The sequence below is a fragment of the Stomoxys calcitrans genome, chromosome 1 (genome assembly GCF_963082655.1).
Source record: "Stomoxys calcitrans chromosome 1, idStoCalc2.1, whole genome shotgun sequence".
In the NCBI taxonomy this organism is placed as follows: domain Eukaryota; kingdom Metazoa; phylum Arthropoda; class Insecta; order Diptera; family Muscidae; genus Stomoxys; species Stomoxys calcitrans.
In genome coordinates this window covers 218,434,015-218,454,849 of record NC_081552.1, presented here as the reverse complement: position 1 = coordinate 218,454,849, position 20,835 = coordinate 218,434,015, and the positions used below count along the sequence as shown (strand labels likewise).

Below are 20,835 nucleotides of genomic sequence, written 5' to 3'. Positions count from 1 at the left end.
TTTTAAGACTCAAGAGGTCAAAAACAGGGAAAATAGTTTGTATGGGAATGTAAGTCTGAACCGAATTGGCCCATTTGCAATGCCAACGACCTACATTAATATTAAGTAACTGTGCAAATTTCAAGAGGCTAGCTTTTCGTGATTTCGACGGACGGACGAACGGACATGGCTAGATCGACTCAGAACGTCGAGACGATCAAGAATACATACACCTTATGAGTAGAGAAAGGCGATGTGTAAATTCCCAAAAAGTATTTACCCGGTAAATTGGGTATATACCCCGGTATGTAACCATTTATACCCATAAGCTGGGTATGTATGCTTTTGGAGATATATTGAGTATAAAAACATTTTCCAAATATTTTTTGATGATTCCGAATTCTTTGTATATAAACCTGATCTTCTGATTTCAGAAAATTGGATTTTAGTTATATATAGTCCAATTTCCAGACTTAACGTCTTGAGGCAATAAATTGGTAATTTTTCATGATGAAATTAAGTACAATGAGTTCTGGTAGATCCCTACACATTTCTATGAAGTATGGTTTAGATCGAACTATATTTAGATGTAGCTGCTCTAAAGACCGACCGCCCGATCTCCCTATAAGCCATAAAAGATCCATTTTTACCCGAATTCGAAAAAATTTGGCACAGTGTGTTCTGTCATTCCATTCCTGTCAAATGTAGTCCAGATCGAACCATATTTGGATATAGCAGCTATTCAGACCGATCTCCCGATCTAGTGTAATGAGCCTATAAAAGCAGCATTTTTCATCCTATCTCGATAAAATTTGGCCAAGCGAGTTCTGGTGCTCCTTTTTGTTGAATATCAACCAGATCGTACCATATTTAGATATAGCTGTCATATAGACCGATCTCCCGATACAAAGTATTGATGAAATTTGAAAGAGCGAGTTCTGATAGACATCTACACCTTTGTGTCGAAAATTTTTCTCTGAACAAAAAATTTCCATGAAATTTTTCTCTGAACAAAAAATTTCCATGAAATTTTTTTCTAAACAAAAAATTTCCACCAAATTTTCTCTATAGAAAAATTTCCACCAAATTTTCTCTATAGAAAAATTTCCACCAAATTTTCTCTAAAGAAAAAATTTCCATGAAATTTTCTCTAAAGAAAAAATTTCCATGAAATTTTCTCTAAAGAAAAAATTTCCATGAAATTTTCTCCAAAGAAAATATTTCCATGAAATTTTCTCTGAAGAAAAAATTTCCATGAAATTTTCTCTAAAGAAAAAATTTCCATGAAATTTTCTCTAAAGAAAAAATTTCCATGAAATTTTCTCTAAAGAAAAAATTTCCATGAAATTTTCTCTAAAGAAAAAATTTCCATGAAATTTTCTCTAAAGAAAAAATTTCCATGAAATTTTCTCTAAAGAAAAAATTTCCATGAAATTTTCTCTGAAGAAAAAATTTCCATGAAATTTTCTCTAAAGAAAAAATTTCCATGAAATTTTCTCTAAAGAAAAAATTTCCATGAAATTTTCTCTAAAGAAAAAATTTCCATGAAATTTTCTCTAAAGAAAAAATTTCCATGAAATTTTCTCTGAAGAAAAAATTTCCATGAAATCTTCTAAAAAATTTCCATGAAATTTTCTCTAAAGAAAAAATGTCCATGAAATTTTCTCTAAAGAAAATATTTCCATGAAATTTTCTCTAAAGAAAAAATGTCCATAAAATTTTCTCTAAAGAAAAAATGTCCATGAAATTTTCTCTAAAGAAAAAATGTCCATGAAATTTTCTCTAAAGAAAAAATTTCCATGAAATTTTCTCTAAAGAAAAAATTTCCATGAAATTTTCTCTAAAGAAAAAATTTCCATGAAATTTTCTCTAAAGAAAAAATTTCCATGAAATTTTCTCTAAAGAAAAAATTTCCATGAAATTTTCTCTAAAGAAAAAATTTCCATGAAATTTTCTCTAAAGAAAAAATTTCCATGATATTTTCTCTAAAGAAAAAATATACATGAAAATTTATTTCAATACAAAATGTGCATAAGATTTGCTCTAAGGACAAAATCGATGATAAATATGCTCGAAAGAAAGAATTTTCTTTAAAGAATAAATTTTCATAAAATTTCCAAAAAAAATACCCTGTGCATTTCCCTTACTTTTCACATATCTGATCTGTTACAAATTCCAAATGCATACATGCGTCGAAATCATTCAACACCAATGACAAAATGCTGACATATCACATTTTGCTAAAAAAAAAAAAACATAAAATGGTGTTGTATGCAACCAAAATTATATATGTTGCATACGCAAACAAGATCCATGTTTAATTTTTTTTTAATTTTGCACCGCTCTACCAAATCGTATCAATTTGCTGGAGGATATTCAAGGATATTACGATGAATGAGTGAGTGAGTACATGCGTATGTGCATCAATGAGAGATAAAGTTAAAGGGTACCCATACATTGGGGTGTATCTGTGGCAGTGAGTAATGCGTTGTGTTTGTGCAGGCTGCAATTGTGGCGCAATGCGTGTCCCTATCTCGTATTGCATGCATTGTTATTTACAATTATCCTACATGCCTTAAAATCATCTCTCTCACACATACACACACACGCACACCTATGAGAGAAAACTATACATTTATGCACACGTCGCCACCTACATGTTCCATGTTGTGTATAATTTCGCTATAACACATATTTATACAAGAATTTATGTATGCGTTAGTTTACTACTGCACAAGGGATAGCGAAGAGTTGTTTAATGGGAGTGGTGGGGGAAGGGGGGGAAAAGGGACTGCCGATGGCACGAGTATGGATCAAATTGTATATGTTTACAAATGCAAATCAGTGCAATAACATGTAATCGTTATGGATTCTGTTCATGCTCGATGGTATGGTCATACTCTTGCTAGTGTACATTAGGCTGTACTGAAGAATTGGGATATCAAAGAAAAAGTTACTGTTTCTCATTTATGCACATATCTCTAAAAATTTTAAATTGTTAGTATGCCATCAAACCTTCCATTACGGAACACCGGTAACAGTTTTTTATACCCACCACCGAAGGATGGGGGTATATTCATTTTGTCATTCCGTTTGCAACACAGCCAAATATCCATTGTCGATATATAATGGATATATTCTTGATCAGCGTAAAAATCTAAGACGATCTACACATGTCCGTCCGTCTGTCTGTTAAAATCACAGTCTTTAAAAATAGAGATATTGAGCTGAAACTTTGCTCAGACACTTTTTTTGTCCATAAGCAGGATAAGTTCGAAGATGGGGAATATTGGACTATATCTTGAAATAACCCCCACATAGACCGATCCGCCGAATTAAGGTTTTGGGCCCATAAAAGCCACATTTATTATCCGATTTTGCTGAAATTTGGAATAGTGAGTTGTGTAGTGGCCTTACAACACCCTTCTTAAATTTGGCCCAGATCAGTCCAGTTTTGGATATAGCTGCCATATAGACCGATCCTCCGAATTAGGGTCTTGGGCCCATAAAAGCCACATTTATTATCCGATTTTGCTGAAATTTGGAACAGTGTGTTGCGTTAGGCCATTCGACATCCTTCGTCAATTTGGCTCAGATCGGTTAAGCTTTGGATATAGTGGCCATATAGACCGATCCTCCGATCTAGGGTCTAAGGCCCACAAAAGTCACATTTATTATCCGATTTTGCTAAAATTTGGGACAGTGAGTTGTCTTAGGCCCTTCGACATCTTTCTTCAATTTGGAATGGATCGGTTCAGATTTGGATATAGCTGCCATATAGACAGATCTCTCGGTTTTAGGTTTTGGGGCCATAAAAGGCGCATTTATTGTCCGATGTCGCTTAAATTTGGGACAGTGAGTTGTGTTAGGCTCTTTTTAATTTGGCCCAGATCCGTCCAGTTTTGAATATAGCTGCCATATAGACCGATCTCTCGATTTAAGGTTTTGGGCCCATAAAAGGCGCATTTATTGTCCGATTTCGCCGAAATTTGGGACAGTGCGTTGTGTTGAGCTCTTCGACATTTTTTTGCAACTTGGCCTAAATAGGTCCAGATTTGGATATAGCTGCCATGTGACCGATCTCTCAGTTTAAAGTTTTGGCCCCATAAAAAGCGCATTTATAATCCGATTTCACTGAAAAATGACACAGTGACTTATGTTAGGCTTTTCAACAACCGTGTCGTTTATGGTTCAGATCATTGTTCAATTGAACAATGACTTGTACTTATTAGTATTTGGTCCAAATCGGAACATATTTTGATGTAGCTGCTATGGGGCATTTTGACGAAAGTTGGTTTACATATATACCCGAGGTGATGGGTATTCAAAGTTCGGCCCGGGCGAACATGAAGCATGGTTTAGCTACCGATACAGCAATTTGTTCGAAACCGCAGTGATGCCCAAATGGTCTAGACTTTCAGCGCCAAGGGATGAAGGGCCCTCGAAACACTTGTTGATTATGTAAAAATATTTTTTGAACATTCTGATTATGATGAATTACTTTACTGTAATTTAAAACTCGAAACAGACTAAGGTAGCAAAATCAAACATAGCTTAAAGAGCCAGTCTGCAATTGCTTGCACAAAAGTATACAAATAAAACATTTTCCTTTTTTTGCATTTCCAATTGAAATCTATTTTTCCCTCTCATGCTCTTCACACGTATCCGGTATTTTATGGTTTATATGTAGATGCGTGTTTACTACTCGACTATATAATTTCCTCCCCCACTCCCCATTCCTCTTTGCAATATTTTTGTAAATATTTTTAAGATTTATGTAAATAATCACATATGTAAACGTGCCCTACTATGTGTGTATTTAAATTGAAAAATATTGGGAGCACACATGTATGAGACAGAGTCCATTCGAATGTTATTGGCCATAAATTTTATTTCCATCAAGAACTAAATGAATCGTTTAGTTTATTGAGGCACTTTTGCCAATTGCAGAAACTGAAAGAACTTAATCAATATGAAAATATATTTCAATTTCTATGGTAATAAATTTAGTAGCATATCAAATGATGATGATGATGATGAAATCAGCATTCGTTTTAGGAAAATTTATGATGAAAGTAAAACAAAACAAAAAAAAATATATATTGTAACAAATGTGAACAGGGGAAGTGCATCAGATGTTAAACTGCGACATCACAAACTCATTTGAGAAATGAGTGAAAGTTTACAACGAACCGAGTGAGTCACACTGACAAAATGTTTGTCCTAATTTTAAAAATTCAAGCCCAAGGTGAGCAAACTCAATTTAAAGATGATCAATTTTCCAACTATTTAAGGAAACATTCCCTTGGGTGAAAAAGGATATTAACGCCTTCTCTGAGAATGGCGCAATCCGCATCGTTTGGGTGCCGGGCCATAACGGAGTAAGGGGAAATGAAAGGGCAGACGATTTGGCGGTGAAGGCCAGAGGACTGCCGTCAATAAACTTGGTTAACCCGAAGCCTTTCGGGTCGATGCAGTCCAAGTTAAGGGAGTGGGCGACAAATGCGCAGGCAACATTGTTGAGCAGCGAAACGGTCGGTAAGACGGTGAAAATCCTATGGGAGGATCCAGATCGTGAGAGTACGAGGCTATTACTGAAAGGAAGCAAGAAGGAGGTCAGTCTAGCTATTGGTATCATAACGGGACACATAGGACTACGAGCTCACTTATGTAAAATCGGTGCGGCAAGTGATAGCATGTGTAGGGCATGCGGGGAAGATGATGAGACGTTGTCCTTGTCATTGCCCGGCTTTCGGGTCTAACAGATACCGGCACTTAGGTGGAGACACTATGCCAGACATGAACCAACTTGGGGGAGTGATATTGAAAACATTTAAGAATTTTGTAAGTAGCACGAGGTTGTTTCGAGGTTACTTTGTAGTTTTTAGAGCGCACAAAAAGCCGATTACTGGCTTAGGTTATGTCCATAGTGGCTTGGGGCGGATTAATATCTGCACCCTCTTTTCAACCTAACCTAACCTATGTGCAAAATTCCAGCAAAATTGGATGAAAATTGAGGCTTTCAGCGGCTCAAGTCAAATCGTGAGATCGGTTTTTATAGGAGCTATATCAGGTTCTTGACCGATTTCGACCGTACTTAGCACAGTTTTTGCAAATAATAGCAGAACATTAGGTGCAAAATTTTGGCCAAATCGGACGCAAATTGCGGCTTCCAGCGGCTCAAGAAGTCAAACCGGGAGATCGGTTGATATGGGAACTATATCCAAATCTGAACCGAAATGGCCCTTTTGCAATCTACAACGACCTACATCAATATTAAGTACCAGTGCAAAATTTCCAGCGGCTAGCTTAACGCGTTCGACCTCTATCGTGATTTCGATAGTCGGACGGACATGCCTGGATCGATTCAGAACGACGAGACGAACAAGAATATATATACTTTACTTACTTTAAACGGAATGACTAGATTAGTGTACCCCTATCCTATGGTATAAAAAGTTTACGAACATTTTTTGAAAACTAAACATTTTTTTACGTGGCTTTTGTATTTCGTGGGTCCTTCTTTAGATGCGGCCTTTGCTCCCAATATGTCGATTCACGTTTTTAATCAGAATTTTATTGCAGGTTTCCCTGTGGAGGCTCACTCTTCTCATAAGGTGGATTCGAGGCCTCCTTTAGATGAAATTCTATGTTTTTGGATACTCTGTTCACGCGTATGTCCACAGTACAATTTGTTTATCTACTACCAAATTCCTGATATTGAACCCCACATAGACATGATTGACAAATATTCACATTTTGGGAGGTGTAGGGAACCTCCTATCACTTAAACATCATGTTTAATACCATATTTGCTACTTCTGAAAAGTTTTTATTTGAGTTTCATATTGAGATGATGGTCTAATATGTCCATTTGGGACGGTTTTTGGGGCGGCCGCTTTGGTAAATACACTCAATTTTTAATTTTCGATAATCATATTCGTACTCTACTCTCGAATACCTTTCATTGGGGACCCATATAGTCCTGATCGGTCCACTTTTGATTTTGGGCGGTACTCTTTGGGCGACGTCCCAATTACTTGGATCCAATTTTTGACACCATATTCGAATTCTACTCCCGAAAACCGTTCACTTGAAACCCATGTTGCCCCCATCGGTTCGCTTTGATTTTTTGAGGTATTTTTGGGAAGGTTTTGGGCTTTGGACGGCTCACTAGGTACTTGGACCCAATATTAAATATCATATTTTTACTCTCCTCCCAAATACGTTTTATTTGAGTCTCATATTTTCCCGATCGGTGCAGTTTTGATTTTGGGCGAAACTTTTGGGACGGTTTCGGGCCTGGGTCGGCGACCTAAGTACTTAGGCCCAATGTTTAATAGCATATTCGTATTAACCTCCTAAATACCTTTCATTTGAGTCCCATATTGTCCCAATCGGTAAATATGTCCTGCTGTGGGGTTTTGTCCATTCGGGAGGGTTTAGGGATGGTGCGTCCCCAAAGGTTATTTGACTCAAACATTTAATACCAATTTCGTCTTGTTGGAGTACAATAAGGTGACATACAAATATCCGTGCACCATCTCCGAGATCAGGCCAAATTGGGGTAAAGAGGATGATCTCGCCGCCCTACCAACCGTTTCGCTGTTCCACAATGTTGCAAGCGCATTCTTCGCCCACTCCCTTAACTCGGACTGCGTCCACCCGAAAATGTTCGGGTTAACCATGTTTGTTGAGGGCAGACCTCTGGCCATCACCGCCAAATCGTCTACCCTTCCATTCCCCCTTACTCCGTTATGGCCCGGCACCCAAGCGATGCGGATTTTGCCAAACTCAGAGAAGGCGTTAATCTCCTTCTTACACTGCAAGACTGTTCGTGACCTTACCGTCCTGGTTGTTATTGCCCTTATGGCAATTTTACACCCAACGTCCTCGCGTTAGCATCACATCACCTCGCGTATTCCGTGATCGCCCGAATCTCCGCCTGCAGGACCGTATTATGGTCAGGCAGTCTAAAACAGATCTCAGATTCTGGGTTCTCAATGGCCCACTTTGTCCTCTAGCTTTGATCCATCCGTGTAACATGAATATTCACATTTTTGACTCTCTTTTGAGGGGTAGGCTTCAATTGAACTTCATTTTAAATACCATATTCCTAATCTACTACCGAAAACCTTTCTTTTGAGTCCCATATTGTCATGATGGCCCACCTGGGACGGTTTTGGTTTTACGGACAATATCAAGTCCCATATAATTTCTCAAAGTCAGGCAATATAGCAAAAACGTATAGAGATTGTGTACATAAACATTATTGATTTATTTTAATAACCTGTACCATGAGATAGGGGTATACTTATTTCGTCATTCCATTTGTAACACATCGAAATATTGATCTGAGACCCAACAAAGTATATATATTCTTGATCGCCTTGACATTCCTAGTCAATTTAGCTATGTCCGTTCGTCTGTTCGTCCGTCCGTTTGCCTGGCTGTCGATAGCACGCTAACTTTCGAAGGAGCACAGCTAGTAGCTTGAATTTTTGCATAAATACTTGTATGAAGTGTTTTGTTCTCACTTCTAACAACTGCACCTTGTGTGGTTGAAATCGGTTCATAACCTGATATAGCTCTCATACAAACCGATTTCAGGTCTTGAATTCGCGATCCTCTAGAGGGCGCATTTATTATCCTATTTGGATACAAATTAGCATGAAATGTTTTGGTTTGACCATCAAACACTTTGTCAAGTATGGTCTAAATAAATTAATAACCTGATATAGCACCAATGTAAACCGATTTCGGATCTTGACTTCTTGAGCCGCTAGAGGACGCAATTATTATCCAATTTGGCTGTAATTTAGCAGGAAGTGTTTTGTTTTAACTTCTAACAACTGCCCCAAGTAAGGTTCAAATCGGTTTGATATAGCTTCCATATAAACCGATCTCGGGTCTTGACTTCGTTGACCTCTAGAGGGCGCAATTATTATCCGATTTGGCTGAAATTAGCATGAAGTGTTTTGGTTTGACCATTATCAACTATGAAAAGTATGGTCCATAACGGTTCATCACCTGCCACAGCTCCCATATAAACCTATCTCGGATCTTGACTTCTTGAGCCGGTAAAGGGCTCAAGTATTATCGGATTTGGCTGAAATTTGGCACGAAGTGTTTTTTTCTGATTTCTAACAACTGCGCTAAGTATGGTTAAAATCGGTTTCATAACTTGATACAGTTCCCATATAAACCGATTTCGGATTTTGATTTCCATTTTGGCCTCCAACAGTCAAACCAAATATGGCCTTAATCGATTCATAACTTGGTATAGCTGAAATAGCGCGGCAATTTTTATCCATTATCCCTTGTTTGTCTATATAGAGATATCGGCCAAAGAAATGGACATATGCGATCCATGGTGGAGGGTATATAAGATTCGGCACGGCCGAACTTAGCACTCTTTTACTTATTCTAGATATTTTCTTTTTCATGAATATTAGGTTGCAAGGCTTGTGAGACTAGGAACTACCCTACACATTCCAGGGATACTGGGATCTGTGGGTATGCCTCTAGCGACATGTAAGTTAAGTTTTCAGGACCAGGCCCGAAGTACAACGAATGATAGATGGTCATAAAGAAGGGGTTGTGAGTATTCAAAAACCATGTGGGCTAATCTAGATTTGAAGAGGTCTACCACTTTGCTGTCATGGGCTAGAACAGACATCTTAGTCATAGTGTCCGTCATGATAGGTCACTGTCGAATCGGAAAACATGCTGACAGACTGAAGGTTGCCAGCAACGACTTTTGTAGAAGCTGTGAGGACATTGAAGAAGAAGAGACTATAAAACACCTTCTGTGTGTTTGTCTCGCTCTAGCAGTAAGAAGGAGGACCATTTTAGATTCTCATTTCTTTGAGAACCTGCGAGGGCATCGAAGAAGAAGAGAATATAGAACACCATCTGTGTGTGTGTGTCCCGCTCTAGCAGTTCGAAGGAGTTCCACTTTAGGTTCTCATTTCTTTGAGAACCTGTCTGATCTATCGGATGTGAACATTTACAAGTTATTGGGCTTTTTAAAGCGATCTGGATGGTTCAACGGTAGGAACTAGAAGGCGTCTTCCTTCCTCTGTTCCTGTGGTATCACAATGGACAAAAACGTCTAAGTGAGTCTGATAGCAGACTGCCACTTAAACCTAACCTTACCTAACCTAGGTTTCAAATAAGAGTGATTTCTCAACTTCAGTTATTCGTATTGGCTTGATGATTCAGGAAAGTTGAAAGAGTTGCATTACGAAATTTTATATCATGAGCATTTTTAACTGGTTTTATGTTGAATAAATGAAGTGTACGTAAATTTTTTGGATTGACTGTAAGTGCAACTTATATTTATTTTATAATTTTCATTTCAATTCCTCTTTCGAGACGAGTTCAATGATTGAAGAATTTTTTCTATGCAAGGGAAAAGTGAAGCCACTTGATACAACAACACCAACCATAGTGTGATGCATTTCGACTTCTTGGTTAATAAATGTCATCTTCGGACACTTTTAGGTGTGAATCACCGATTTCATTGAAATTTTCACAGAATGTATAGATTGTTCTGGAAGGAAATATAGGCTGTATTATTTTTTGATATCGGAAGAGGGGCGGACCCTCTCCCTTACCCCAAAAGTAATTCCCAAAAATAAAAGTGTACCGATCCCGACAATATGGGATTCAAATGGAAGGTATTCAACAGTAGAGTCAAATTTCATTAAAAATGTTGGGTCCAAGAACTGGGGGGCCGTCCCAGACCCAAAACCCCTGAAAATAGGTTTATTTGACGATCATGACAATATGAGACTCAAATGAAGTAGAAATAGGCTTTGTAATTTATTGATAACAGAAGGGGGCGGACCCTCCACCGTTACCCAAAAACACCACCCGAAATCAAAAGTGGACCGATAATGGGTATCAAATGAAAGTATGCGGGATTAGTATATAACGAATCAGGAAAACAAATTCATGTCGAAGTATAGGGGGTCACCCCTATATAAATGCCCAAAATGGGCATATTTGCCAATCACGGATGTATGGGACTCGATTTGTTTGTTTCGTATAGACTGAAAAACGGCACAACCGATTTTCTCGAAAATTTCGCATATTGTGTCGGTTGGTCTGAAAGGAAAACATAGGCAATATAATTCTTCGATATCGGAAGGGGGATGGACCCTCCCCTTATGCCAAAAACACAACACAAAATTAAATGTGGACAGATAGGGACAATATAGGTATCAAATGAAAGGTTTTGGAGAGTAGAATACGAATATGGTATTAAAATTTGAGTCTAAGTACCCAGTGGGCCGCGCCAACCCCAAAAATCCCCCAAACAGATATATTGGACGTTCATTTCAATATGGGGCACAAATGAAAGGAATTAGGGAGAATATTTCGAATCTGGCATACATAGAAGTATAGGGAGTCATGCCACCACTTAAAAACGCCATTAGATCTATTATGGCTATATGATCCTTGGGTGAACCGATTTTCTCAAAATTTTCATAGATTGCGAACGTTTTTCTGGAGGGAAACATAGGCTATATACTTTTTAGATGGAGGCGGACCCTCCCCATTACCCCAAAAACGCCACGCATATCCGAAAGTAGTACGTTGGGCACAATAAGGGTATTAAATGAAAGGAATTGGAGACCAGAAAACGAATATGGTATTAAAATTTGGGTTCGATTACCCAGCGGGTACCTAGTGCTAAGTGCCGGTGGCCGCCCCAGCCCCAAAATACACTCCAAGCGGTTCATATTTACCGACCATGGCAATATGGGGCTTAAATTAAAGGGATTTGGAAGAGCATCGCGAATTTGATATCCATATTTGAGTCGAAATGTCTGAGGTGCCATCCCATTACCCTAAGGAAGAACATTACCACCATGAACCGATAAGGGGCAAATTCTCACACATCAATGAGTGCTTTCCGATTCAAGTTTAAACTCAATGATAAGAGATCTTCTTTTATAGCCGAGTGCAAACTGCGTCCCGCAGTGCGACACTTTTTTGGGGAAAATTTTTTAAATGACCATGCATGGCATTGTGCCTCGCAAATGTCGCCTACATTAAGAGAGGATAAACACCGCTTTGTTCGATGTTCTCGCCAGCGTCGCGCGTTCAGCGTCATAGGCTACAGTGGCACGAATTCGATATCTGCATTCAGGGCGAAGTGTGCCGATCCTAAAAAGCTTGACACCTTAACAAAGCTTGACACCTTGTTTGCTAGCTCTTTCTTTTCCAATGCATGCGTTTGTAAGTTGTTAATTTTATTAAAATTTGATAAATTCTCCTGAATTAAAAAAAATTTAATTATTTAATTTATTCCATATTAATTATTGAAAGAAATTTTTAAATATTAATAACTTTCGATATTTAATAACTCATTACTTACGTCTCTCATGTGGAAATTGTGATTGCTGTGGCGGCATACCACTGCCATCGTAAATGCTTGTGGCCTGAAAATAGAAAAAAAGAACGTTCAGAAAAAAAGTTTTAATATTTTAATAAAGTTAAATGTTTGCATTTATAATTACAAAGTAATTAAAAAATAACAGAGTAAGTCATACTTGGTTAACTTTAAACCAGGCGCGAAAAAAACCCATAGTATGCGATATGTCATTATTAATACACAACTGAAATATTGATTTGCCCACATCCGACTACAATGCTGCTGACAAAAAAGGAAGGTGGCATATAATCACCATGAAGTGTAAAGAAACAGAAAAAAAACTAACTTTCAATGGACGTTATTAATATTTATAAATAAAATATCAACATCTATCAACAGATGAACTAAAGTTTCAATGACTATAAATATTCGTTGTTCTAAAAAGTTGCTCAACTGAGCAGCCATCATAGCAGCTTAAAAGGGATAATAAACGGTCAACGGACTTTGGGTCTATTAACAATCTGTAGGCAAAAAAAAGGGAAATTCACTCATACATAAAATTAATGGAGAGTAAAGGAAGTAAAAGCGCGTTAAGTTCGGCTGGGCCGAATCTTATATACCCTCCACCATGGATCGAATGTGACAAGTTCCTTGAATAATGTTTATACCCTACACCACTACAGTGGTACAGGGTATTATAACTTAGCGAATTAGTTTGTAACACCCAAAAGGATGAGAGAACGACCCATTGATAAGTATACCGAACGACTCAGAATCACTTTCTGATTCGATTTAGCTATGTCCGTCTGTCTGTCTGTCCGTCCGTCTGTCTGTCCCGCATGTCCATGTTAATTTGTGTACAAAGTGCAGGTCGCAGTTTTCATCCGATCGTCTTAAAATTTGGTACCGGCATGTTTTTCGGCCTAGAGACGAAGCCTATAGAAATTGGAAAAAATCGGTTCAGATCTGGATATAGCTCCCATATATATGTTCGTCCGATTTTTAGTAATAATGCAATCAAATGGTCATTTGTTAACCGATTCTCTCGAAATCTTAGAGGAAGGATTTTTTTACAACTCTCGACATTACTGGTGAATTTCATGGAAATCGGTTCAGATTTAGGTATAGCTCTCATATATATATATATATCGCCCGATTTTCACTCCTAGAGCCACTGCAAGCTCATTTATTGACTAATCTTGCCAAAATATTGCACAACGCTTTCCTCGACGACTACCACAATATACATGGACTTTGGTCAAAATCGGTTCAGATTTAGGTATAGCTCTTATATATATGTTCGTCCGATTTGCAGTAATAATGCAATAAAATGGTCATTTGTTAACCGATTGTGTCGAAATTTTGCAGGAAGGATTTTCTTATGACTCTCAACATTATTGGTGGTATATTCATGGAAATCGGTTCAGATTTAGATATAGCTCTCATATGAATATATCACCCGACTTTAACTTCTAGAGTCACAGCAAGCGCATTTATTGACAGAATTTTACAAAACGCTTTCCTCGACGACTACCACAATATCGAGAAGTTTGCTCGAAATCGGTTCATAATTAGATATAGCTCCCATATATATGTTCGTCTGATTTTGAGAAATACTGCAAAAAAAGCGCTCATTTATTAACCGATTCTGTCGAAATTTTGCAGGAGGGATTTTCTTATGACTCTCAATATTACTGGTGAATTTCATAGAAATCGGACCAGATTTAGATATAGCTGTCATATATTAGGTTGCCCAAAAAGTAAATTCGGATTTTTTAAAAGAAAGTAAATGCATTTTTAATAAAACTTAGAATGAACTTTAATCAAATATACTTTTTTTACACTTTTTTCTAAAGCAAGCTAAACGTAACAGCTGAAAACTGACAGAAGAAAACTGACAGAAGAAAGAATGCAATTACAGAGTCACAAGCTGTGAAAAAATTTGTCAACGCCGACTATATGAAAAATCCGCAATTACTTTTTGGGCAACCCAATATGTATATCGACAGATTTTCACCCCAAGACCCACTGCAAGCGCATTGTTTGACCAATCTTGCCAAAATTTTGCATAACGCTTTCCTCGACAACTACTACATTATCTGCTCGAAATCGGTCCATAATTAGATATAGCTCCCATATATATGTTCGTCATATTTTGGGTAATTTGTCATAATGTTGTCATTTGTCAACCGCAGTTTTTACAGTTTGAACATATTTGTTCGCCGAAGTCCATCAAAATTGGTTCAAAATTGAATACAGGTCCCACATTGTACTAATAGGGTAGGTGTAGGCTATTATACAGTTGGCACCGCCCGACTTTTCCTTACTGGTTTCAAATATATAAGAGCTACGAGTATATAAAGTTATAGGCTGATATGAACTCTAATTGTCAAGGCTTTTTGAAGTCATAGAAAAATGCCATCCGCAAACTTTCAGACAAATCGAACAGTAATGGCGCCCTCTAGAGGCTCAGATTGGCAGATCGGTTTATATGACAGCTACATTAGGTTATGAATCGATTTAGACCATGCTTGGTACTTGCAAATCGGATAAATATTGAGCCCTGTAGAAGCTCAGAAAGTCGAATCAGGAGATTGGTTTATGGCATACATAAACGACACGTGCACAATTTCAAGCAAATCTGGTGGTAATTGCGCCCTCTAGAGGCTCAAAAAGTCAAATCTGAAGATCAGTATACATGGCAGCTATATCAAGTTATAAACCAATTAGGACTATTCTTAGCTCAGCTATTGGAAGTCATAACTAAACGTAACGTGGAAAATTTCAGTCAAATCGGATAATAATTGAACCCTGAAGAAGTCAAATAGCGAGATTGGTTTATATGTCAGCTATGTCTAAACATGAATAAGAAAAATTTCAAACACCTAGCTTTAATCCTACGATAAAACTTTTTCGCCAGACAAACGTACTGACGGATAAACAGACGGACGGACGTACATGGTGAAATCAACTTAAAATATCATGAAGATCAAGAATATACATATATACTGTCTTAGACGTATATTTCGAGTTGTTACAAACGAAATGACGAAATTAGCATACCCCCATCCCATGGTGGAGGATATAATAAAAAAATAGTGTTGACAACCTAACAACGCTGTTGTATGAATGCAACAACGTGAACACTTTGACAGACTTCCAGCAAGAGGCAGTTCAGTTTATTTTTGGATTGTAACAAAGCTTTGAACAACATAGCAGATATAACATGGCTTAATGTATTAAATTATTATTAAAAAAGAGTTTTTATGAGAAACTGATTTTAATCGGTAATAAAGCAAAAAAAAAATGGAGTTAACACAAATAAAAAGGTGTAAAGTTCGGCTGGGCCGAACTTTGGATACCCACCACCTCGGTTATATATGAAGACCACCTTTCGTCATAATCCGATGAAAAATGCATACTTTATGCCCCCATAATAAAGAAATTCATTCCAATCTCTACTTATTGTAAGACATTCATCGATGCACCGTTTATGGGTCTAAGAACTGAAATCGGAAGACCTATCTGAACTATATAGACCACGAATGTCGAAGAGCTTAACACACACGAAATCGAGTAATAAAAGTGCTTTTATTGTCCCAAGAACCTAAATCAAGAGATCGGTACATATGGCGGCTATATTCAAATATAGCCCGATTTTCACCATACTCGGTACGAATGTCTAGGGTTTTAACACAACTCATATTGCTTAATTTCAGCAAAATCGGTTAATAAATGCACCTTTTATGGGTCTACAACCTTAAATCGGGAGATCGGTGTATACTAGTACGGCAGCTATATTAAAATCTGAACCGATCTGAGCCGTGTTGGACTGGGATATCGAGAATCCTTACACAACTACACTGAATTTCTATAAAATCGGGCAATAAGTGCGCATATTATGGGTTAATGATCGTATTTATCTAAAAGCTTGAATCGAGAGATTGGTCTATATGAAAGCTACATCTTTATCTGGACCGATAAAGATGTAGCTTTCGACAAAGATGTCGAGAGGCCTAACACAAATCAATGTCCCAAATTTCACCATGAGAAAAAATTTTCAGCGGTGGTTTTCCCTTCTAATGCTGGCAACTTTTGTGAGGTACTATGCCATGTACTCCCAAGAGGTGTCGCACTGCGGCACGCCGTTCGGACTCGGCTATAAAATGGAGGCCCCTTATCATTGAGCTTAAACTTGAATCGGACTGCACTCATTGATATGTGAGAAGTTTGCCCCTGTTCCTTAGTGGAATGTTCATGGGCAAAATGTTCAATTTTGCTTCTTTTTAGTGTAAGTCGGTTGGGATTGTATATGGGCCATATCGGTCCTTGTTTCGATACAGCTGTCACATAAACCAATCTGGGATCTTGACTTTTTGGGCGCTCTAGAGGGCGCAATTCTTATCCGGTTTGGCTGAAATTTCGCATGACGCGTTTTGTTATGACTTCCAACAACTGTGCCAAATATGCCTCAAATCGGCTCATAAGCTGATATAGCTGCCATAAAAATCGATCGTGAATCTTGACTTCTTAGCCTCTAAAGGGGGCAGTTTTTATCAGATTCAAAAAAAAAATATGCACGACGAGTTTTGTTATGACTTCCAACAACTATGCCAAATATGGTTCAAATCGGCTCATAACCTGATATAGCTGCCGTAAAAATCGATCTTGAATCTTGACTTCTTAGCCTCTAGAGGGCGCAATTCCTATCCGATTTGACCGAAATTTTACATGACGCGTTCCAAGATCTTGATCTTGACTTCTTAGCCTCTAGAGGGCGCAGTTTTTATCAGATTCAAATAAAATTGTGCATGACGTCTTTTGTCATGACGTCCAATAAATGTGCCAAATATGGTTAAAATTGGCCCATAACCTGGTATAGCTGTCATATAAACCGATCTGGGGTCTTGGCTTCTTGAGCCTCTAGAGAGGGCAATTCTCATCCGATATGGCTGTAATGTCGCACGACGTGTTTTATTATGACTTCCTACAACTGAGCTAAGTATGGTTCAAATCGGTCTATAATCTGATATAGCTGCCTTATAAACCGATCTGGGATCTTGGCTTCTTAAGCCGCTAGAGGGCGCAATTATAACTCGATTGGGCTGAAATTTTGCCTGACTTGTTTTTTTTATGACTTTCAATAACTGCACCAAATATGGTTTAAATCGGTGCATAACCTTGTATAGCTGTCTTGTCAGTGGTCTTGACATCTTGAGCTTCTAGAGGGCGCAATTCTCATTCGAATTGGCTGAAATTTTACACAACTCGTACTATGCTCTTCAATGGCATGGCAGTTCTTTTTCATTAACCTTTTTTTGCCTAAAAAGAGATACCGGGAAAAGAACTCGACAAATGCGATCCATGGTGGAGGGTATATAAGATTCGACCCGTTCGAACATTGTACGCTTTTACTTGGTAAAGACTGTAACGTGATTTCAACAGGCAGAAGGACAGACGGACATGTCTAAATCGTCCTAGATTTTTACGAAGATCAAGAATACATATACTTCATAGGGTCGGAAATGAATATTTCGATGTGTTGCAATATACCTTCATGCTTCGGTGGTTGGTATAAACGATGCTACGACAGTCCAGGCCGAATTTTGGGAACCCACCACTGTGGATTCTGCTAAAAATTTCCACAAATGAACTAAGATGAACAGCATAAGAGTACTTAAGTGTACTGCCAAACTAGATAAAATGTAACTTTCTAGAAGCTATAGAAGACTAATCGGGAGATAGGTTTATACGAGAGCCATATCAGGTTATAAAAGTTAAAGCAAAACACTCCGTGCAGAATTTCAGCCAAATCGTGTAACAATTGCAACTTCCAGGGCCTCAAGATTCCAAATCAGGAGATCGGTTTATATGGGAGTTATGTCAAGTTATAGACGAAATTGGACAGTGCTTGACTCGGTTGTTTGTAACAGAACACAACGTGCAGAATTTCAAGCAAATCGGGTAACAATTTTGGCTTCCAGGGGAGCTATATCAAGTTATAGACCGATTTTGAGCGCAATTCTCACGGTTTTGAGCGCAAAATTTCAGCCAAATCGTATAACAAGATTTCAAATCATGAGATCGGTTTATATGGGAGCTATTTCCATATCTGGAACGATATTGTCAATCCCCAAGAACCTACATCCATAAGAAATATCTGTGCAAAATTTCAAGCCGATATCTTTATTCGTTCGCTAGCAATCGTCATTTGGACAGACAGTCGATTAGACTCAAAGACGGCTTAAGAGATTTTCATGAAATTTGCACTGATGATAGAGTTTATGCCCCAGGGGGACCCTCCCCTAACCAAATTTTTTAAAAACGCCAGATCTCGGGGATGGCTACATCGATTTAAATGATTTTCTGTATGCCCCTTATGGTTCCCAAAAAACACAAAATTGGTATACAAATGTAGGGTAAAATAACCGTGGGGGACGCCCTACCCCAAAACCCACCCATACGGACATGTTTACCGACTGGGACAATATGGGTATCAAATGGAAGATACTTAAGAGCAGAATACGAATTTGGTATAACGTAGTAGAATACGAACTATTTTCCCGGAGCCGGAGTCAGAGTCGAGTCAAAATTGCTCGACTCCGCAGCCCTCATTAAGACTGATGGTAGAATTTATGACCCAGGTGAAAAAAGGGTACTTCATTTTGTGATATCCGCTGGCGGACTCTACCCTAACCAAATTGTTTAAAAACGCCAGATCTCGGAGATGGCCATATCGATTTAAATGAATTTTTTTTTGCCCCCTTATGGTAACCCAAAAACACAAAATTGGTATACAAATGTAGGGTAAAATAACGGTGGGGGACGCCCTATCGCAAAACCCACCCAAACGGGCATGTTTACCGATTGGGACAATATGGGTATCAAATGAAAGATATTTAAGAGCAGAATACGAACTTGGTATAACAATTGGACCTCACGTGTCGGAGGCCCTTCCAAAAATTACAAGTTTACCGATTGGGCCAATATGGGTAACAAACGAAAGGCAATTGGAAGTAGAATACAAAACTTGTGTAAAAATTTGCGGAGCCGAAGTTAAAGTCGAGCCAAAATTGCTCGACTCCACAGCCCTCGTTAAGACACCCAACAGCCGTGCTCATATCAGATTACCTTTGCAGCCTCCGTTAAGACGATCTCTCGATTTACGGTCTTTAACCCATATAAGGCCAGTTTGTTAACCGATTTGGCTAAAATTTGGAACAGTGAATTGTTTGAGATCCAATGAAGTTCTCTGCCGAGTTTGGTCCTGATGGGAATTGATTTTGATGAAACTGCTATGGGTTCATGCATTTTCCGCCGGATTTTGGCAAAAAGTGGTTAATGTATCTGAAGCGTTAATGTTTTTTCTTAATTTTTAAATTTTTATCACTTGCTTAAATTTTACACGTTGCCCTCAATTTCTCAGTGATTTAATAAGAGGCAAAACTTCAATGGGTAAACATACTTAAATGGTAGCTACATACATACACATATAAATTTAAACTAACAATTCCTGCAATAGTAAACTAGGCAATACACACACTGTGATGAACAGTGGTGACTATATAAATAGGTACATTATGTTTTTAATTTCGAAACATTTACTTTCTATTGAAATTATTGGTTGCCCAAAAAGTAATTGCGGATTTTTTAAAAGAAAGCAAATGCAATTTTTATAAAACTTAGAATGAACTTTAATCAAATATACTTTTTTTACACTTTTTTTCTAAAGCAAGCTAAAAGTAACAGCTGATAACTGACAGAAGAAAGAATGCAATTACAGAGTCACAAGCTGTGAAAAAATTTGTCAACGCCGACTTAATGAAAAATCCGCAATTACTTTTTGGGCAACCCAATAAATGATAAGAACATTACTTTTGTACCCACCAAGGATGGGGGTATATGCATTTTGTCACTCCGCTTGCAATACATCGAAATATCCATTTCCGATCCATAAAATATATATTCTTGATCGTCTAAAAAATCGAGGACCATCTAGCCATGTCCATCTGACTGTCTGTTGAAATCACGCTATAGTCTTTAAAAAGAGAGATATTGAACTGAAACTTTGCACAGATTCTTAGTTTGTCCATAAGCAGGTCAAGTTCGAAGATGGGCTATATCGGACTATATCTTGATATGGCCCCCATATAGACCGATCCGCCGATTTAAGGTCTTGGGCCCATAAATGCCACATTTATTATCCGATCTTGCCAAAATGTGGAGCACTGGGTTGTGTTAGGCCCCTTGACATCTTTTTGCAATTTGGCACAGATCGGTTCAGATTTGGACATAGCTTCCATATGAATTGATCTTTCGATTTAAGGTCTTGGGCCCATAAAAGGCGCATTAATTGTCCGATTTCGCCGAAATTTTGGGCAGTGGGTTGTATTGAGGCCTTCGACGTCCTTCTTTAATTTAGACCCGATCGGTTCAGATTTCGATATAGCTGTCATATTGACCGATCTCTC

The 20,835-nt window shown here is 38.0% G+C and overlaps 1 protein-coding gene across 9 annotated transcripts in view; it reads right to left on the bottom strand.

Moving 5' to 3' along the window:
- LOC106090109 (collagen alpha-1(XVIII) chain) overlaps positions 1-20,835 on the bottom strand; it is a 1,585,531-nt gene that overhangs the window by 590,859 nt on the left and 973,837 nt on the right. For all 9 annotated transcript variants that reach the window (XM_059369513.1, XM_059369516.1, XM_059369517.1 and 6 more), the window contains exon 12: positions 12,368-12,431. In XM_059369513.1, the coding sequence (XP_059225496.1) occupies positions 12,368-12,431 (64 nt within the window). The remainder of the gene's footprint in view (positions 1-12,367; positions 12,432-20,835) is intronic.